Source organism: Macaca mulatta, chromosome 5 (assembly GCF_049350105.2).
Source record: "Macaca mulatta isolate MMU2019108-1 chromosome 5, T2T-MMU8v2.0, whole genome shotgun sequence".
NCBI classification, from domain to species: Eukaryota; Metazoa; Chordata; class Mammalia; order Primates; family Cercopithecidae; genus Macaca; species Macaca mulatta.
The window spans coordinates 181,233,525-181,253,837 of record NC_133410.1 but is presented as its reverse complement, the minus strand read 5'-3'; the positions used below and the strand labels follow the sequence as shown (position 1 = coordinate 181,253,837).

The 20,313-nt window shown below is 36.9% G+C and overlaps 1 protein-coding gene across 2 annotated transcripts in view; it reads right to left on the bottom strand.

The window, feature by feature from the left end:
• GALNTL6 (polypeptide N-acetylgalactosaminyltransferase like 6) overlaps window positions 1–20,313 on the bottom strand; it is a 1,218,179-nt gene that overhangs the window by 227,382 nt on the left and 970,484 nt on the right. For both annotated transcript variants that reach the window (XM_001084788.5, XM_001084905.4), the window contains one exon: window positions 3,748–3,933. In XM_001084788.5, the coding sequence (XP_001084788.2) occupies window positions 3,748–3,933 (186 nt within the window). The remainder of the gene's footprint in view (window positions 1–3,747; window positions 3,934–20,313) is intronic.

The window sequence follows — 20,313 nt, the reverse complement described above, 5'->3', positions numbered from 1 at the left end:
AATCTCTGAATTCTGGACTTAACGTGATGGGACAGCAATTAGGTCCAATGAGAGTTGTTGTATTTTCCTTTAAGAAAGTTATGTCCCAGAGAGACTTGCAGAAGTCCATTTAGCTCTCCCTGTGTCACATTTTTGCTCTGACCTGTCCCCAATCTGTCATTTTATCGTGCATCCAACGTGCGCAGAGTATAAACAGTAGTTGTGTTCTTTCAAGCATACTGCTGGAGCCTGCTGAGAAAATACTGGCCTGCTTTCCGGAGGTTCCAAAATGTGAATATTTAACTTCATGGATCCTGTGGCATCTAATCTCATAACAATCATGGTGGCTGCTCTCCTATAAATGCGACAGATCATACATAGAATTCTTTGCTCTCAGGTTTGCCAGAGATTTTTCCAAGTCCTATTTTGCCGCTGTTCTTGGAGCTAAACTCTGTTGATCAAAGCTATACATTTTCTTCCCTCATCATATTTGAAAAAGTATTACGTGATATTATACTACTGCGATGACTTCTACTACTCTTAAATTCTTGAGTAACTACCAAGTGATTTATTCTCATGCTATTCCTAATACTCTTAGCAACCCTGTAGGGTAACTATTATTGTTATCCCCAATTTATGTATGAGGAAGGTAAGATTAGAGAAATTAAATAACTTGTCAAGGGTTATGCAGCTTTTGAGAGCAATAACCAAGATGCAACCTCTGCTTAACAATCCAGTTTCAAACCTGACCTTTCGATTGTTCGATTGTTCTCATGGTAGCAGAGAGGTGATTTGTTTTATTCAGTTCCAGCACCTTCCTTTCCTATGTGGCTATGGTTATTGTGATGACTTAACAGGCAGCACAGGGCACTGGCATTTGCATCCTTTGGTTTAGCTAGAATGCCTATCTGTGAGGAAACTTTCTTTCCAAGAATGTAAATTTAGTTCTTATTTATTGTAACAGACCAGTGCTGTCTAATAGGCAGAGCTTCTTGTTATTCGGAAGACCTTTAGATGTGACAATAAACAAATAAAAAACATATCATTTAGCACAATTAGGAAGTTCGGTTATTTCCATATCATATTTTGTTTCCCCAGAGATTGCGGAGTAAATAGAATTTGTTTTGGGGATAAAGTTCCTGCAGTAAGGAAACTCTCTGTTTGCTTCAGAAGTTTGTTTCTCTTAAGCATAGGATAAAAAGCATAAGGTTTTACTGGTTGTAATAATAAGTGGCTTTATTTTGATGACACTGATGAAACAGGGATGGAAACCACAGAATTTTGTGAACACTTTCCCCTCTAGGTCTATATGCCTTTCCATCCGTCCGTCCGTCCGTCCGTCCATCTATCCATCCATCCATTTATCCATCCAGTCATTCTTTTCATATTTCAACAATTATTTATTGATTAGAAACTATGTGGTAGTCACTTTTTCTAGGTTCTGGGGATACCATGATGAATAACATCACAAACAATTCTGTCTTTAGGAATGAAGCAAAGACAATGAATAAACATAATAAATAGCTAAATTATATAGTGTTTTAAAAGGTGATAAATGAGATGGGAAAAAAATAAAACAGGGGAAGGGGAATGCAGGATACTGGAGTGTGGAAAGGGTTGCGATTTTAGAGCATGGTCCTGGTAAGCCACAGAGAGCCAGAGGTGGGCTTAGTCTTACTTCAGTTTAATTAGCAGATGAAGAAAGCCCCCAGCACCATTTCTAGTTAATCTCCACCAAGGGATGGCTAAGCATTTGTTTTTTACCAGGGCAAGCCTTATAATGGGTTGAGATGTCTTTGACAGAGGAGACCGACTTTGCTGGGTCCAGAATATTTTTTATCTCATCCCTGCAGGTATTTTAGTATCAAAGTTTCAGTGACTTTCTTCAATCAAATTCAGAATCAGGTTGATTTACAAGTTCCTTGACCATCAAGGAGTCCCAAGGTGACCCAAAGAGAATGTGTCTGTTAAAGTAACTGTCAACTTTTCCTTCAAATTTCCTTTTCACTCTTATCCAGCTGTACTAGCTTAGGTTGAAAGCAGCATGACTAATTTTTCATCCAAGGCTTGTTCCTACATTTCAATTTCCAGGGATCAAACAAACAGACTTAATGGGAAATTGAAATTCAGGTATAATCCCGAGGTGAAAAATGAGCCAAGAAACTGTGTGGCTCTGCCTGTTTTCTCATTTTGGATGATGTGTCAAGACACTGATAGAGGAAAATAAAAAAAGATAGTGATCCTGAACTTGAATCATTTCTTATCCATCAGGACTACAGGAAATGAAATACTTTAATGAGAAATGTGGGTTGTGGGTTTCTCTTACTCTTTTTTTTTCTGTCTTCTTCTTTTTAGATAGATTCATAGTGAACAATCAGACACTCAATAATTGGCATTTAGGGATTTGCTTTGATTCATAACTAAATTAGGCCTTTTGCTGACTTCCTTGAGTATTCAACACCATATAGGTCAAATTCTGTTTGAGGGAATCTCACTGTTGCTGATGAAGCTCTAAATTGCTGTGTCCTTGGACAAGGTACTTTTAATTAAAGGCTCGGAGGAGTCTCTGACTGCAGGGGCACCGAAACATTCTGGTTGATTAGGATAGCTGGGCAGTCATCTGTGCAGGGGTATGTGGCTGGGCAATGTGGTGGATGGGTGTTGGGTGTCGGTGGTTTCCTGTTTTAAATCCCATACAGTTTCAATTGATTTTTCCCTCACATCTTTTACTAATGGAGCTTTGCTGGTTCTTGCTGAAAACCTACACAGTAGTCAATAGCAAACTGTTCTTTCTGAGACAGCTATTGTGAAGGCAGTTGCTAGTGACTTTAGTTCCAAGGCCAGGGATATTTTTACAATAAAAGTTGATTTAGCAAAGTCAGAAAGGAGAACACTATGTGTGCACCGAGAACTTTTTAGAAGGAGGGTTTTTTTTTTTTTCAAACTGACTATTTCTTATCTACAACTGGACTTTATATTTTACTTTGTTTAAAACAAAAGTAATGAAGCTTGAACTGAACCACACGTATGTTTTCTACCTTAAATTACTTTCAGTTCTTTTGTGTATCTAACAGTCCAAGTGTGTTATGACATAATCTTGTTTCCCTCAGCTTAGCCATATTGTGAGCATTAAAGACACAGCTCCTGGACAGCTGTGCTGTGTTTGAAGGAATCTATGTAAATACAGGGAACTGTATATTTAGGGCTATAGGATGGTGCCAGAAGTGGAAAGAATAACAGAAAAGAAACGGCATTATAAATCCTAGAAAATGTCAAGGTGCTTACACTTTAACTGTATTCTGGGGATGAATATTCTTCCTTCCTCTTTTCTTAACAATCCTGTAATACTTGTTCAATGTGTGTGTGTGTGTGTGTGTGTGTGTGTGTGTGTGTGTGTGTGTATTTTAATCTTGCTGTAGTTACAGGACTATAAAAGAGTTTTGGGATACATTTTTCTTTTAGTGTTCACCCAGTGAATTTGACAATGCTAAAGGAGGATATCTAAGATAAATGAAATCTTTTTAAAACTGTAAGTTAGCTTGAAGTTGGTATTATTTAAAATGCCAATTTTATGGCATTATGTAGAATACTGCCTGAAGCAGTTACCTAGAAAACTGTTTTCAGCAGTGGTAAATATAAAATTCAAGGCTTCTACTGGAAACCTTGTAGAGGGGACCTCTAGCATTTGTTGATTGCAAACTAAATAGAAGCAAACCGCTCACTCCCCCTGAGGCATCCCAGGATGGTGCCGTAGCAACCTGTACTCACTGAGGAGTGGGGGCAGCCAGTTCACATTGACCTCGCAGTGGGAGTCCAGGAACGTCAGGACTTCTCCTCTGGCCATAGATGCCCCCAGGAGACGGGTCCTGATGAGTCCTTCTCTTTTCTTGGTGCGAACAATCCTCACTTTGGAAAATCGGGCCATGTATTCTTCCAATTTATCCTTCAGGTGTTCTAGGAAGGAAGTAGAAAATGCTTAGAAAAAAACGCCAAACATTAGTTGCAGCTGAATTATTCATGGTTGTTTGTGCATAGAGAGTATGTGACTGATGAATCCTGGGGTAACATTCTCCTCTCCTTATCTAGATGCGAGATACTAATAAGGTTTTCGCATCCTACAGTTTTCCAAAATGCTTTTTCAACTGCAAATATTGCCCTTTTTTGAACACAAAAGTCACTGACATGCCAGAGGTCTGTTACACAGTTACTGCTGGTTGACAGCCACAGCGTATAATCCTAGCCCACACTCCAAAGACAGGCTTCTGCCCTGTGGTCCCTGCTGGGTAAAGTCAGATGAAAATCCTGGAAATGGGCTCTTTCCAACCAAAGAGTTCTTTATAGCAGGGCTTTGCCCAGTATTTTGTGTATTGAAAATAATGCATGTAAAACAACAGGAAAGAAAAATACCTGTCATATCAAGAAGAACCAGATTTTTTCCCCCACAAGTTAATAGCAAACTAGTAAGCAAGTTTAGCATCTTGCTTCTGATTTGAAGTGGAAAGATGACTGACTACAGATGAAATACTATACCGTCGTTTGGAACTTACCTATTAAAGATTTGGAAATATTTCTTAGCGATTTAAATTTGGAAATGTTTCTTGCCTAATTAAAAACAAATAGTGGAAACAAAATCAAATCGGATAATTTATTCACAGAATAAAATATTTCCTACTGTCTCTGACAAAATGCATCAAGCTCTCAGTTCTTACTATGTCAGATAAGAGTATTTGCTGCCTTCCTGGGGTCATGTACTTATATGCTTTATATCCTCTGCTTTCATTCTGCTGTATCTAAGACATTATGAGGGTTTTATTGGAATCTCTGACAGGTATAGTCTAATATTCATTGAAGAAGAATCTTAGTATGCATATGCTGTGTATTTTTCACTTTTCAAATGTTCTCGGCATGTCTGTAATCAAAGGCAATATTACGAAGTCTCTTTGCATGGTCTGTAGCAATAAGGATTCATGTAGGATTTGTGATTCCTTCCTGCTATCCAATGCGACAGATGTCAGAATTACTCTGTATTGGAGTTTCTCTGTGCATAGAGGTTCTTTCTCATTTCTTATTAACTAGTATAGTTTTATAAAATCTTAATTTCCCTTTTTATTGACGGTTCTATGTTTCACATAATGGGTCAATGAAAACAATATTTGGCTTTCTAATTTTCACTGTAAAAGAATATAGATGGGGCCAGGCATGGTGGCTGATACGTGTAATCCCAGAACTTTGAGAGGCAGAGGTGGGAGGATTACCTGATGTCAGGAGTTCAAGACCAGCCTGACCAACATGGTAAAACCCAGTCTTTACTAAAAATTCAAAAATTAGCTGGGCATGGTGGTGGGCACCTGTAATTCCAAATACTTGGGAGACTGAGGCAGGAGAATTGCCTGAATCCGGGAGGCGGAGGTTGCAGTGAGCTGAGATTGTACCGCTGCTCTCCAGCCTGGGCAACAGAGTGAGACTGTGTCTCAAAAAAAAACAAAAACAAAAACAAACAAACAAATACAGATGGAATTTTCCATGAGAGTGTTTTAGCTCAAAATGTGTTCCCCTGTATTTTGTTCTTCATGTAAGTAACAGGGATATGAAGATCAGACTATGAAAAGTAAACTCTTTTTCCAGGGTTGGAATCAGAGTAGGCCTGAGAGGGATGTCTACAATGGTAATACATATGAGTAGGTCATGCAAACTCTTGAAGCCTGAATAGCCTCACCTATAAGACGTAAAGGATTTAGGGGATTGTTTTTTCCTTCTAGAATGTGGTGGACAGTCAAACTTTGAATTAGGCTTCAGTGAGACTGGTCAGTGTTCATTCAACAAACATTTGTGTATTAAGCCAATAATCGAAGACTAGTAAGTCACTTGTATGTATGAATAAAAACAGCATTTTTATCTGAAGAAATGCCTTTGAATGCTGAGCACAAATGACAAAAAATTTAGAATTTTGTTTTTCCTGGTGAGATTTTGATGATTCATCATCTTGTATCTCTTGCAAATTAAAGGAAGAAGTTTTGGCAAGCCACAGACTATCAAATATGAGTATTTAAGCAGTATTGTGCTCTCTCAACTAAGAGGCAAGTTCTACTGTGTACCTCTTTGCTCCTGCCCCTCTGCTCAGTGCTCCCCAACACAAGGCTTCCCTTCTCCATTGTGTGTAAGCTGCAAAGAAAGCTTCTACGGGCTATAAAACACACTGCATGTGTGTAAAACTGCAGCTTTACTCTCTTGTCAAGGGACTAAAGAAGATGCAAGTGACACCACTGCGCAATCAAAGGCAATGACTAAGTGATGAGTGATCAATACAAGGATGTCATTATGTGTCAGCATCTTGAAAGGGCCATGTGCTGTCAGGATTTCCCACAGTAATAAATATTTAAGAAAACTTTATAATCTCATTACTGTAATTTATTTAGGTATTGAAATCTTTCTGTATCATCAATTTACAAACAAGTTACATTCTATATATTTAATTGTAAATCGGTTGTTTGGACCACAGAAGATATTGTCTCATGGAAGTAGTGTCTCAACAGTCATTGGGGACTAAACAGAGATAATATTTGTTAGGCCTACTAAGATATATTTTTCTCCTTCACTATTCATTTGTCATATGTCACACTATGAGGACTACCTCAGCAGTTCAAGATACACTTACGTTTTTCCTCCCTGACACCCAAGGACTAAAGGGGCCTCTCTTGGGATAGAGGAGGAGAAATGAGTAATTTCCTATAGCTCCATTACAGGGAGTTGTTCTAGAATGTTCCAACTCCCCAGGTCTTCCAAAGTGAGAGTCAAAGGGTTAAGTCACCTGAGAGTGGTTGTCCCAACTTTGGATTTAGACTTTTGTATTCTTCGGTTTATAGGAAATTCTCTAGAACTCAGTGAGGGTTGTCTCTACATGTTTTCTATTTTTCTGTACACATTTTCTGATACTGCATATTTTTCCTATATCAAAGCCCATTTTAATTTACTAAAAACATTGTATAGTGTGAATTCACTAAGCATAAGGGGTTTGACCCTTCAATATTGTCCATTAGATGTTTAGATCAGTTCTTCCAGTTTGAACTTTATGGTGATAGTTAGCTTGCTCTGCCTCAGATAATGATCTGGTTGACTGCACTTTGAGGGGTCCTTTCTCTCTTAGTAGTTCATTGTAACATCTAATTACCCATAACTCACAATGGAGGCAGGTATCATCAGTCTAATTAGCAAATTAAACTCTCATACAAGGGATTTACTAAAGATGGTGGAGATGGCTTTAAATTAAAAACATTTTACCTTTCTTTGGTATGAACAGGGTTTAGATTCATTTCTTTTTTTTTTTTTTAGTTATTTTAAAACTTTTATTATGGAGAATTTTGAACATACATAAAATTAGATACTATTACTCTTATTTTTAAAAATATCCTTCATCCAGCCCCAACAGCCATTAACCCATGGTTAGTTGCGCCCCATCTATGTGCTAATTCACTCCCCCCATTTCTCCTATTTTGAAGCAAATGTTAGACAAAAGACCATATTTTAGTCAAGGGTTCTCTGGAGAGGGTTTAGATTCATTTCTAAAATGTTATTAACATGATTTTAAACATAATATGCTATTATTTTAATTCAAGTATTGCATTTTTGAAGGTCACTTTTGAACTTCCTTAATTTTAAATAATACCAAGGAAATTTACGGGTTTTATTTATAAGCCAGGCAGATCTGCCTAATGACTTTGAGACATTTGCAAAACTGTTTGTAATTTTTTTGATCCATGGTCCAGACAACCAGTGAATAAATTATTGTTAAAATCCACTGAACGCAAGTAAATCCCGATGACATGGAAAAATGAATACAACTTCAAAAATAGCAGTTTTTGCCAGGGCTTATTGTGTCACTGTGAGGCAATAATGAGATAAAAAGTTGTATTCCAACGAAATTTTGACGTCATGTTACTGTGAATACCAAATTTAGCAGTTTCATAGAATGTATTTTCCTCTTTTTTTTCCAGAGATTTCACTTACGTGCCATACATTTATATGGAGACTAACCACTCATTAGTGAATTTAGTGTTTAGGGAAGCAACTAAACACCAAAAATATTAACCTTCAGCAATTTGCATAGTAAAACGAGTCACAGACATGAGTCCTAGTCCTGTTGCTGACTGGCTGCGTGACTTGGATAAGTCATTTCATACCATATGACCTCATTTTCCTCAGCTATAAGATGAAGGATGTGTGATTGGCTCATCACAATTATTCCTTCTAGTTTCTAATTCTATAATTTCCCTTGTGATATTTTACTTACTGAGTAGACCCAGTCCTCTCAAATCCTTAGTTTTTCCTTTTAAAAGCATCCCAGTCGTTCGTATTTTGGTATTTTCTTTTGACTATGTCTCACTTTGGAAAGAGACAAATCAAAATAAAGTGAACTTGTATCACAGGGTTAGTCAAAAAACAAACTCCAGAGCATTTTCTTTGGTCACTATGGGATCCATCTGATCTTGTACAGTTCACTGTCTATGAGACTGCCACTAATGTCAGAATAATGACTTTGAAGCACTGTTAGTTCATCAAAGATTTAAATCTGTTCAATAAGTTATGCTTATTATGTCAGAAAAATGCAGTCACAGTTTAGAAAGCTTTGAGGGATTGTTCCCAAGGGGGCTGACAAGTGAGTGACCATCAGTATTAGAGAGCCTGGCCAGGACATTGCTAAGTGGAAGACTCACTAAAGGTCATGCCAACAGCTGCCCCAGGCTCAGCAGTTGGTATGGAGGCCCAGCCACTTGTTGCTTAGTTCTTTCTGTTTCCTTTGAATTTCCTAATTTACATCTGAAGGGGAGAGCAAGAGGGGCCAGGAAACACTATTGATCTGGAGATACGGATTTCTGTGTTTAAGTACACACCTATGGTGATGACATTTCTTTGATGTTTATACTTTGGTGTTGGCTGATTGCCATAAGATCATGTAGAATATGTGCTAGTTATTATGGGTAATACTTAGCTATGAGTTCTGAAATGTAATGGATTATAAATACACAGAAACAAACATATCTAAAATTTGCTGGTTAATCCTTACACAACAAGAATATACTATTAAGTGCAACTCTTATTCTGGTTATTTTGAGGTTTTTACCAGAGTGATAGGAATACTTTACAACTAGAGAATATAAGATATTCTTCAATTTTTTAATCTACTTGGCATATGTCATGTATATATTTTGACAGCAAGTGGAAATGCAAAGGATAACTGTCTACTTAGCAGGCCTATAAAGACATTTTCTATATTCTTTACACAGAAGAAACATACATATTTTAAGTCTCTAGTTAAATTCCAGAAAATTGTCAGTCTCTTCGTGTCCTAGTAGAACATACTAAATCAGTCCCTTTTGATAGCATTTGACTATAGGCATTTCACAATTATCTCTGGAGCACAAAAAAGTCCATCTAAGAAAGGAACAGAATTATTGAAACCATGTTTAATTGCTTCTAGTATGATCTCAGCTGGTTCTATTACTGGATGTCTTATTTCTATTCTTCTAAAATGCAAAGCATCATAAGTTATTTGGGAAATAGCTGGGAAAAACTTAAATAAATAGATAAAATATGTTTTTGCTTATATAAAAAGAAGAAAAGATAGAATTAGAATGTCACCCTTTTGCAACTCCTAATGAATTAATGGATCAACCCATTATAGGCTGCTGACATCACACAAGGAGTGACAATCACTTATTATGTGTTTCTCAATAGGAAGACACATCACCACCTATGAAGTATTCTTGTCAAATGCATTGAATCTGAATTTAATCATTTCTTTAGATAAGTGGTCCCCAACTTTTTTGGCACCAGGGGCCAGTTACATGGAAGGCATTTTTCCATGGGGGCTGGGGAGGGATGGTTTCAGGATGAGACTATTTCACCTCAGATCACCAGGCATTAGATTCTCATAAGGAACACGCAACCTAGATCCTTCACATGTGCAGTTCACAATAGAGTTCGGCTCCTACAAGAACCTAATGCCACTGCTGATCTGACAGGAGGCAGAGCTCAGGTGGTAATGCTTACTCACCTGCTGCTCACCTCCTGCTGTGGCCAGGTTCCTAACAGGCCACACATGGGTACTGGTCTGCTGCCTGGGGCTTAGGGACCCCAGCTTTAGGTCTAACTGTTCTCAGAACAGTCCTAGGATCGGCCTGTTTATTCTTGTTGCCCAATAACGAGATGCTGATGAACTGGGAAAGAGAAGAGTTTATTCCTGTAACTGGGTACAATCAGTACCAGGCCTAGAAAATATTGCCAGACCAACTCAAAATTACAAAGTTTTTCAGAGCTTATATACTATCTGAGCTATATGTCTACATGTTAGTGTGCATTTGTCTAGAAACATAAGTGATGAATTTCTTCTAATCTATAACTAAGGTCTGAATTTTGAAGACCTTCCTCTGGAGCTTCAGTAAATTTACTTAATCTAGATGGTTCTAGGTGCTGGGGGTGATTACCCTTTTTTCCTTTCTTTTTTTTTTTTTTTTTTTTTGAGTTGGAGTCTCACTCTGTTGTGTAGTGGTGTGATCTCAGCTCACTGTAGCCTCCACCTCCCAGGTTCGAGTGATTCTCCTGCCTCAGCCTCCCGAGTAGCTGGGCCTACAACCATGCACCACCATGCCTGGCTAATTTTATTTTATTTTATTTTTAGTAGAGATGGGGTTTCACCGTGTTGGCCAGGCTGGTCTCAAACTCCTGACCTCATGTGATACACTCACCTCAGCCTCCCAAAGTGCTGGGATTACAGGTGTGAGCCACTGCATCCGGCCCCCTTATCTTGTCTCCTGTTAAATCATTGAAGTTTGGGGAGTTCCTTCAGACTCTCAATACAATTTGTGAAGGTCTGGGGAGTTTCTTCAGACCCCCAGTAAAAACTTGTTTAATCCTAAACAGTCTGGTTAAGAATGCTTTTAATATCTTGTGCTTCAAGGCCCAAGAAAGGCCTAGGCAAAACTCTTGGTGGGCTTTCGTTACATTCCAGCCTTTGTATAAAAGCACTGGCTCTTTCAGCTTTAATATTTAACTTAACCACTTAGCTAGTGTTGAAACTGTTGTTATGGAGGCCTGCCTGTTCAGCTGTTAGTGATACTTGGTCTGCCACATAACTACAGATTTATGGCATATAAAGGGATCGGTGAATATATTAAATGACACAGCAGAAATACAATTGGCAAAATTCAAATGATGGGAAATTCCTCAGGACCAAGGGCTTGATTTTTTTCAATAAATAAATTATAAGGAAAAAAAGAAGTGGAAAGGGAATCCTAAATATTAAGAGACACTTAAGAAACATGGCAACCAATTCAGTGGGGAAATATATTTGCTGTTTATTAAGTGGAAATGGATCATCATGAAGGTCATCATCCTTATCATCATATTGAGTAGGCTGAGGAGAAGGAAAAAGAAGAGGAGTTGCTCTTGCTGTCTCACGGGTGGCAGAGACAGAAGAAAATGCATGCATAATAGGACTTGCATAGTTCAAACACCTGTTGTTCAAGGGGCAACTGTATAGACTTTCAGGATAACTTTGAATGTATAATAGTTCTGGAAAGAATATTAGAAACAAAAGAAACAAAACACCAAGTCTTAATCTAGAACACAGCGCCTCTTTATTCACCATGGCATGGCCCCTTACGGAGTAGTAAACAGCCCCTGACCTAGTGCCCTGTGTGCCTTGTGGAAAGCTTTTTCCCAGGTTTAGGATTATGCATGGGTGTGTTCTTTTTTCTATGAAAGGCTCATATGTCAAAGGTTATGGGGCAATACCTTACACATAAGGCCCCCAAAATGAAAAAAAGATTATTAGTGCCACCATGCATAAAGAAGTTAAGACATTTTTCAGAAAAAAGACAATGTGTAAGAGGTAGGGGGAGAGAGAGAGCTATAGTTGAAAGACTTATTTGTTTTGTCATCTTATGTATTCATAGAGCATGCACTCTTAGAATGCATTTGGGAAGAGGCAAATAATAGATTATTTTGCACAAAATATTTTGGCAGTTTGGTAATAGACTAAACACCACCTATACAAAAAATGTAGCACATCGGCAATGAAGCTTTTATTTCAGCTAATTAATTACAAATTTGATTTGCACATTCATTACTTCATTATTTCAATTTTGAAAAGGTAATAATGCATACTCAATTAGAAAGGAAATATTTGAATTTTATTTTTCCCTTTCCATGGTATTTTCTTAAGAACTATTTAAGAACTGGTTTTGTCTGATGTTTCAATTATATATTTTTTCTTAAGCATTTTATATTTTTCAAAAATAGTTGTAATTAAAGGTCTTCAAAGATTAAATGAAAATGAAGTAATCTGAGTAGAATTTATAGTTTATAATTGTTCTGTTTACATGAATCTAGAATAAGAACTTTGTATTTTCTCCAAATCAGGGAATATAGAATTAACTATAATTCCAAATTATTTTATCTATATCTTTTTTTTCTGATGACATAACTTTTTCCTCAAAGAAAAAGAAAGATGTAGACGGAAAATGGTTAAAACTCAGAGGTCTGTCTATGAAATACTGTTGCTGCTTTGAACTTACCATAATCAATCCATTTTCATAACAATGGAAATGTCTCTGATTTTTAATCATTCCATACTTTTATTACATTTAAACATTCTATGCATTGCAGAAGAATAGGCTATATAGATTACAAACTTTATTTGTGCAAAGTGCCTGATAATTCAGTTCAATGCCTGAATGTAAATATCTTACCATCAGCATTACACAAAGTCGGTGGTTCAGTATTACACTACTTGACCCTAAAAATATTTAAGAATTTTGCCAAAGATACTATTAAGGCTTTACTTAGTAAATGTTACAAAGTAGTTTAATTCTAGGAAAATATACCACATAATGTAGTCTTTTAGAGAAAAAAACTCTATACAGATAACATTTGAATCATCAATGTTGACATAGGAGAACAAATCTCTAACTTCTTTTAAATCACTTCTTCATTTCACCCGTTCAGGTTTTCTTTGTTTTGTTGTTTAAAAATTTGTGGTAAAATACATGTAATATAAAATTTGCTTTCTTAATGATTTTTAAGTGTTCAGTAGTGTTAAGCATATTCACATCGTTGTGCAATTATCCTCCATAACATTTTCATCTTACAAAACTAAAACCATTACAACAACTCCCTTTACCCCTCTGCCCCCATCTTCAGGCAACCATCATTATACCTTCTGCTTTTATAAGTTTGCCTACTCCAGATGACTCATATCTGTGGTATCATACAGTTTGTCTTTATGTGATTGGCTTACTTGTCTCAGTGCAATGTCCTCAAGGTTCATCCATGTTGTAGTATGTGTCAGAATTATCTTTCTTTTAAGGTGGAATGAATATTCCATTGTATTTGTATACCACATGTTGTTTATCCATTCATCAGTTGTTGGGCATATTGGTTGCTTTCACTTTTTGGCTATTGTGGATAATGCTGCTATGAACATGGGTGTACAAATACCTCTTCAAGAGATTGCTTTCGGTTGTTGTTTTGGCATATACACAGAAGTGGAATAGCTGGATCAAATGGTAATTCTATTGTTAATTCTTTGAGGAACTACCATACTATTTTTCATAGTGACTGCACCATTTTACATTCCCAGCAACAGTACACAAGGATGTGTACTCAGTTTTAACGTCCTTTTGACTCTTTTTGTAAAGTGTGTATCTAGATAAATTTTGGTTGAATGTGGAGGAAATCTCCAGCAAAAATTTTGAGAACTATCTACTACAAAAATTTCCCCAAAACAACTCTTCCCAATCTACTAAATACCCAATATTCTATACAGAAAGAAAAGTCTGAGTATCGACAATGACAAATGCTTTCAATATAGAACATAGTAGCTATCAGAATAAGCAAATAGCATGCATAGACATCAAAGTGTCAGGACCAAAATTATTAACAAGAAAAACCTCCTGAACTTGTAATTTTTCCCCCCAATGCAGTATACATTAATCAAGAAGAGCTTGTTTGAAAAATTCCTAGCTTCGAGTCTAAATCCATGTGATTATAGAGTACTTAACATCAGACTTGCTTATGTCTGTGCCACTTCTTCTCTGCATGCCTCTTCTCTTCTCATTTTAGCTGTGTGGTCTGCTCTTTGCATCTAGTAACTATTAAGATCTCTGCCCACTCTTAGCCTTCTGATATGATCAATCATATCAGATATCAGGGAGCTGAATAACATTCAGCTTAATTATCTTAGCTAATCTCCCATATTTACCAATGTATCTATTAAATATCTTATCTTCTTCCCATTCTTCTAAGAAAACTCACTTCTTATCTTTCAGTAGACCCTTTAATCTTTAAGACTGTCAGAAATGAACATTTTACAAGATTGTTCGTCTTGAGATATGAAGAAACTACTTTAAAAATTAGTTTAACAAAGAAAAATGATCAAAATAACCAGTATATTTATGCTTTTCCTCTTTAAAGCCTTTTAGAGGCAAAATCCCATTTATAAATTTCACAAATCTCCAACTACTTCACCACGTTCTTATCGTATTTTGCCAAATATCGGGTTATATAGCTTTTAAACTGTTTTACTGTTAACTGCTGGTTAATTTTACCTGTAGATGCATATTCATAGCTTGGATAAGTAACCTTTTGGGAGACGATTTGACTTAATGATTTAGTATTAGTCTGTTCTTTCCTTGCTATAAAGAAGTACTGGAGACTGGGTAATTTATAAAGAAAAGAGGTTTAATTGGCTCACAGTTCCATAGGCTATACAAGAGGCATGGCTAGGGAAGCCTCAGGAAACTTACAATCACAGCAGAAGGTGAAGCAGGTGCGCACACATCGCATGATCAGAGTAGAGCAAGAGAGAGAGAGTGAGGTGAAAGGTGCTACACACTTTTAAACAACCAGATCTTGTGAGATCTCACTATCATGAGAACAGCACCAAGGCATGGTGCTAAACCATTCATGAAAAATCCACCTCTAAGATTCTATCACCTCTCACCAGGCCCCACCTCCAACATTGGGGATTACAATTTGACATGAGATTTGGGTGGGGACCCAGAGCCAAACCATATCCATGATCATCTCTAAAAACTGGGACTAAAAGTAATTTTATCCCATAAAAATAATCGTTTTCTGTTACTTGTTTTTCTAAGACAAAACCAGAATGAGGAATGAGAACTATGGACCTAAACAATTATAAGTTAATATGAGCCACATCAAGGAGGCTATTAGTAAGGGGAAGTCACAGGCCCCCAGTAAAACCCAACGCTGCATGTGTAAATCAGCAAGCTGCATAGAACCCACCTCTGAACTTAAGGGACTTACAAATTCATTTGGAGCTTTGGAGCTGTTTTTAGAAAATTCCAAAGTAATTTAAAAAATCAAAACCAGGATTTCTGAGAAAGGGAAAAATTTATCTTTAGCTAGTAAAGAAAAGTATATAATTCAGGAGAGACAAAAAAAACCAAGCAAAAATGGCCAGGTGTGGTGGCTCACGTCTGTAATCTCAGCACTTTGGGAGGTCGAGGCCGGAGGATCACCTGAGGTCAGGAGTTGGAGATTTACCTGGCCAACTTGGTGAAACCCTGTCTCTACTAAAAACACAAAAATTAGCAGGGCCTGGTGGTGTGTGCCTGTAGTTCCAGCTACTCAGGAGGCTAAGACATGAGAATCTGAACCCGGCAGGCGGAGGTTGCAGTGAGCTGAACCAAACCAAAAAATAGTCCGGGCGTGGTGGCTCACACCTGTAACCCTAGCACTTTGGGAGGATGAGGTGGGCAGATGGCCTGAGCTTAGGAGTTACAGACCAGCCTGAGCAACACGATGAAACCCCGTCTCTACTAAAACACAAAAAATTAGCCTGCCATAGCAGCATTCGCCTAGACCCAGCTACTGGGCAGACTGAGGCAGGATAATTGCTTGAACCAGGGAGGCGGAGGTTGCAGTGAGCCAACCTGTGGGACAGAGCAAGACTCTGCTTCCAAAAAACAAACAAACAAACAAAACAAAACAAAAAACCAAAACCAAAATCAAAACTCTTAGGTGCCATATAGCAGCACAGATATCATATGGGAGCAATAAAATCTCTTCTCTGCCCTTCCTGAAAGTACTTTCACTTCTGCGTTGCTTTCCAGTTTAAAAGTATCTGACTCATGCATGCTAATGGCTATGTTATTTTTCTTCAGTTTTTTTCAGAAGAATTTACCCAAATAATGGGAGAGGACACTACATGGGTTGATTGATAGGGTCTCCAATCTCAAAATAATGTGTGTTAGTGATTTAGTAATGTCACCAATAACTGCAAACAAGAACAGCTGTAAAGACCTGTGGGATTTGGCCTGACTTCACAATAAATAAAGACAAATTGGAAAAGAATTCCTTTAAACAGTTACTGTGAGAAAAATGCTATGACAAAATTTCAATTTAGATGAGACGAGAACTAAATTAAATATCTGGGAATTGGTCCTATTCCCAAGGCTACGGAAACTCCCAGTTCTTAACAATATTCTTGTACTGCAATACAGAAGGAAGTATGCAGGAGATGGGCTGTCTGCCCTTGTTGCTAAAATTGACCTGCTAAAGATGTGTCCTCTCAAGGCATTGCCCCATTTCTTGACAATGCTATTAAATAATGAAAAGGAAAAGAACCATGTAAGAATTATCTTGGTTTAAAATTTATGAAAGAAAGTATTAAGAGGACCAAAAATGTGTCTTAGATTCTTGGATGAAAAGAACCAACAGCATAAGCAGCAAAATATGACAAAGTAACATATGGACCTAATAATAAATGTGTCTATATTTGTTGAGTGCTTATGATATTGTCAGACATGATTCTTGGATACATTTATGTATTAACTTATTTAATCCTCATTTTATAGGTGACGAAAATTATTCTTACTTACAGATGAGGAAAATTAAGCTCAGAAAGTTTAAGAAATTTGCCTAAGACCACACAGCAAAACAGTGCCTGGAATCTTGTAAGTAGTCAATAAACGCCAGTGACTATGTGTCAGGAGAAAACAAACAAAACAAAACAAAACCAACAAACCGGAACCCAAATGTATTCATCGGGAATTTTGTAAGTAGAAAGAGACTTAATACAGGGAATTGGGTGCTTATAAAATATTATATAATTATTATAGAAGATGTAGAAAATATAGGAAATTGGAAAGAAGGGGACAAATCACTGAGTTTTAGCACTCAAAATCAATCACTGTTCAATCACTGTTTATATTTTCCTGTTTTGTGTAGGTTTATATTCAAAATATACTTGTTCTTTTAAACCTAACATTGAAATTTTCCATGGTATTATATATTTTATATAAAATAATACGTATTATTTTAAATATGTCTAACTTTTCCTTATTGTTTAAGATTTAGATTGTTTACATGCATACAGCATTGATATTATAAATTATACACAATTTATATTTTTGTGAATAATGTTTTCTGAATCTGTAATTTTCTTTAGGAGATACTCCTGGAGGTAAAAGTAGTGCATCGTAGGGTATGAGCCTATGTAGATTTATCTATAGTCAATAATAATTTAATTGCACATTTAAAAATAACTAAGAGAGTGTAATTAGACTGTTTGTAACACAAAGGATAAATGCTTGAGGGGATGGATACTCCATTTTCTATGTGATTATTACACATTGCATGCCTGTATCAAAAAACATCTTGTGTACCCTGTAAATATATACACCTACCATGTAACCACAAAAATTAAAAATAAATTACTTTTAAAAAGAAGGGACCGAAAACTTTGTCTTCATTTGCTATGGAAGTCAGAAAACTTGCAGTAGCCAAGGGGATGTTCAAGGCCATAAAATGCGGCTCTTTTTTGAAAGAGAGCTGAGGTCATCAGTCGCACCACCAAACTGCCAAACCATAAGCCCATAAGCACCTCTCTTCATATGCTCTCCCTTTTTTCTTGTTAAAATGAATTAGTTATCCCTGCACCCACACAAGGCAACCGTCTCTATTTGTGTACAGGATCTCATCCTTTCTTGTTTGCTCAAGAACATGGCTCCTATAGGTGTCCCATCTCTTCCCTGCATCCTCATTGTTGGTATTTCTACTGAGTCATTCCATCTTCAAATAAAAGTGTTGCAATCTCTCTCTCAGAAAGTAAACCTTCTTTGATCTTCACCTTTCTCCAGCTTCTGTCTCATTTACCTACTCCATTTTGCAGAGGGATTTTGTGAAGGAGTTTTCTAAACTTGCAGTCTCCACTTCAGCTTCTCTCATTGTCTCTTGAACTCATTTCTCTTTTTCATTCATTTAAGATGTTCTTGGTGATCGGTCCAAATAGCATTCCTCTGGATGATCATTTGCCTTTGGAAATGGCAGGAATTTGTTTCAGATTATTCCAAGAAATAGCTCTCTTTAGACTCAGAGAGGGACGAGATAAGAACACAGAACGCAGAGGTAGAGTAGGGAAGGACAAAAGGAGTTATTACCAAGGAAATGATTTTGAAGTTCATTGAAAGAGAAAAGAAAATGAGTTCTGAGACATACAGGTCTAATTGTGAGCACAGTGTACTTTTGTGATCACCTGCAGGGTTGATTCTAAGATTCATACTTTGTCCATGTATCTAGGAAGGCTGAGGTCATGAGGCAAGATAAAGATCCTGGAAAAAGTCTGAAGTGGTGAAAGCCCTTGCTTGAGTAATTGAAAGCTAAACTGGAAAAAGCATTATGAAATATAATTTGGCCCTCTTCTCCAGGGAATGGAGAAAATGATCTAATAGGTCTTTTTCATCTCTGCTTTTTGTGACCTCTGGCTGTTAACAGCACTCTTCCCCATCATGTCAAAATGAATTGCCTATTTACTACTGAACTCTAGATAACGATTTCTCTCCCTAGGTAAGACAACAAACTAGTATGCACTTCATTTCAACTTTATCAATGTCTAAGGAGTCATTTTTCAACGGGTAATATTATTTCCAGGACATTTTGCTTATTTGCTGAGTAATGGTTCCCTTTCACTGTCAAGCCAGAGAGCTCCCCCAAATTATAGAAGGAATTCCCAAAAGAGTGTAAAATGTATTTGCAAAATGGAAAGCAAAATGAAGTAATATGGCCTTTACATTGCCAATAACCTCCATGGCAGGGTTGTTTATTAGTACTAGAATCTGCTTAGGCTGTTTTTTTTCCATGACAATAAACACTGAAAAACGATGATGCAGGATGACTGCATTTCTATTCTACAGTATTGCATGAATTTCCTTTTCTTGGGCAGGCAGAAGGAATAGAAGTCATTATTTAAATTTTTTTACCAAGCAATAAATAAATGGTGTTCTTTGGAGAATACATACACACACATGCATGTATATATACACACATACACACATATATATACACACACACACGCATACATATATGTATATATCACTTCTGTCACTAAGAATAAGTGAAAGTTGGCTAATTTGTGATTTACAAAAATATAGATCATTGTTGCCTGTGCAAGCTTGATTAAATGAGGCAATAAATCATATGTCTAAAACATGCCAAGCATCTGCCAAGGCAAAAGTTGGCTCAGAAAGTGACGAGTACAGAATTGTGGAGCAGTACGAGTTTTATAGTCTGTCACTGGCATGACAAGTAATGATAAAGGGCAGCATTATGTCTCCTCTACTGATAGTCCAGCAACAAATTTTCCATTGTAATTCTTTTGTTTGGCCCTCTTTATCTTCATTTAAATGGACTGCATCTCCTTGAGCTGCAGCAAAGATACATATTTCCCTGCTAATGTGTTTCCCATTGTCCCGGGATGCTTTCCATACTTGATAAAGTTCACCTATGGAAAGGACTGCAATGAGTCGGCATGCTGCAATGGAGATAGACATGATGTTGATTTTTTCCACTCTCTTCGGACAGACAAGCCCTGCATTGCTAATGTTTCACCAAGGCTACTCTCCCAGGAAGGATTTGTTATAACTTTATAAAGTTACACATTCAGCCTGTAAATTCTGACTGATTCTCAAAATTTGTGCTAGACCAAATCCCTATTATTGAGTCTGAGACTACTTTTTGTACCACCATGATTAAGATAAGAATAAACGAATTCACATTAAAAGTGATTAAAACATTAGTTAATAGAACTCAAACCAAGCAAAGTCAATACTAGAACTGCAATGCTTCTCTTTGAATATCCCGTGAACAAAAAAATATGTAATACAAATGTGATACAAAGAAGTACTATTGGAAATACAGGGTGCAGTCCTCAGAGTCTTGTAGGTTGTAGTTTAAGCAGAGATATAGTAGGTTTTCACATGGGGCGATAATGTCTCCAAATAGGGCTCCTTAATTTAGGGGATTGAGACAAATGAC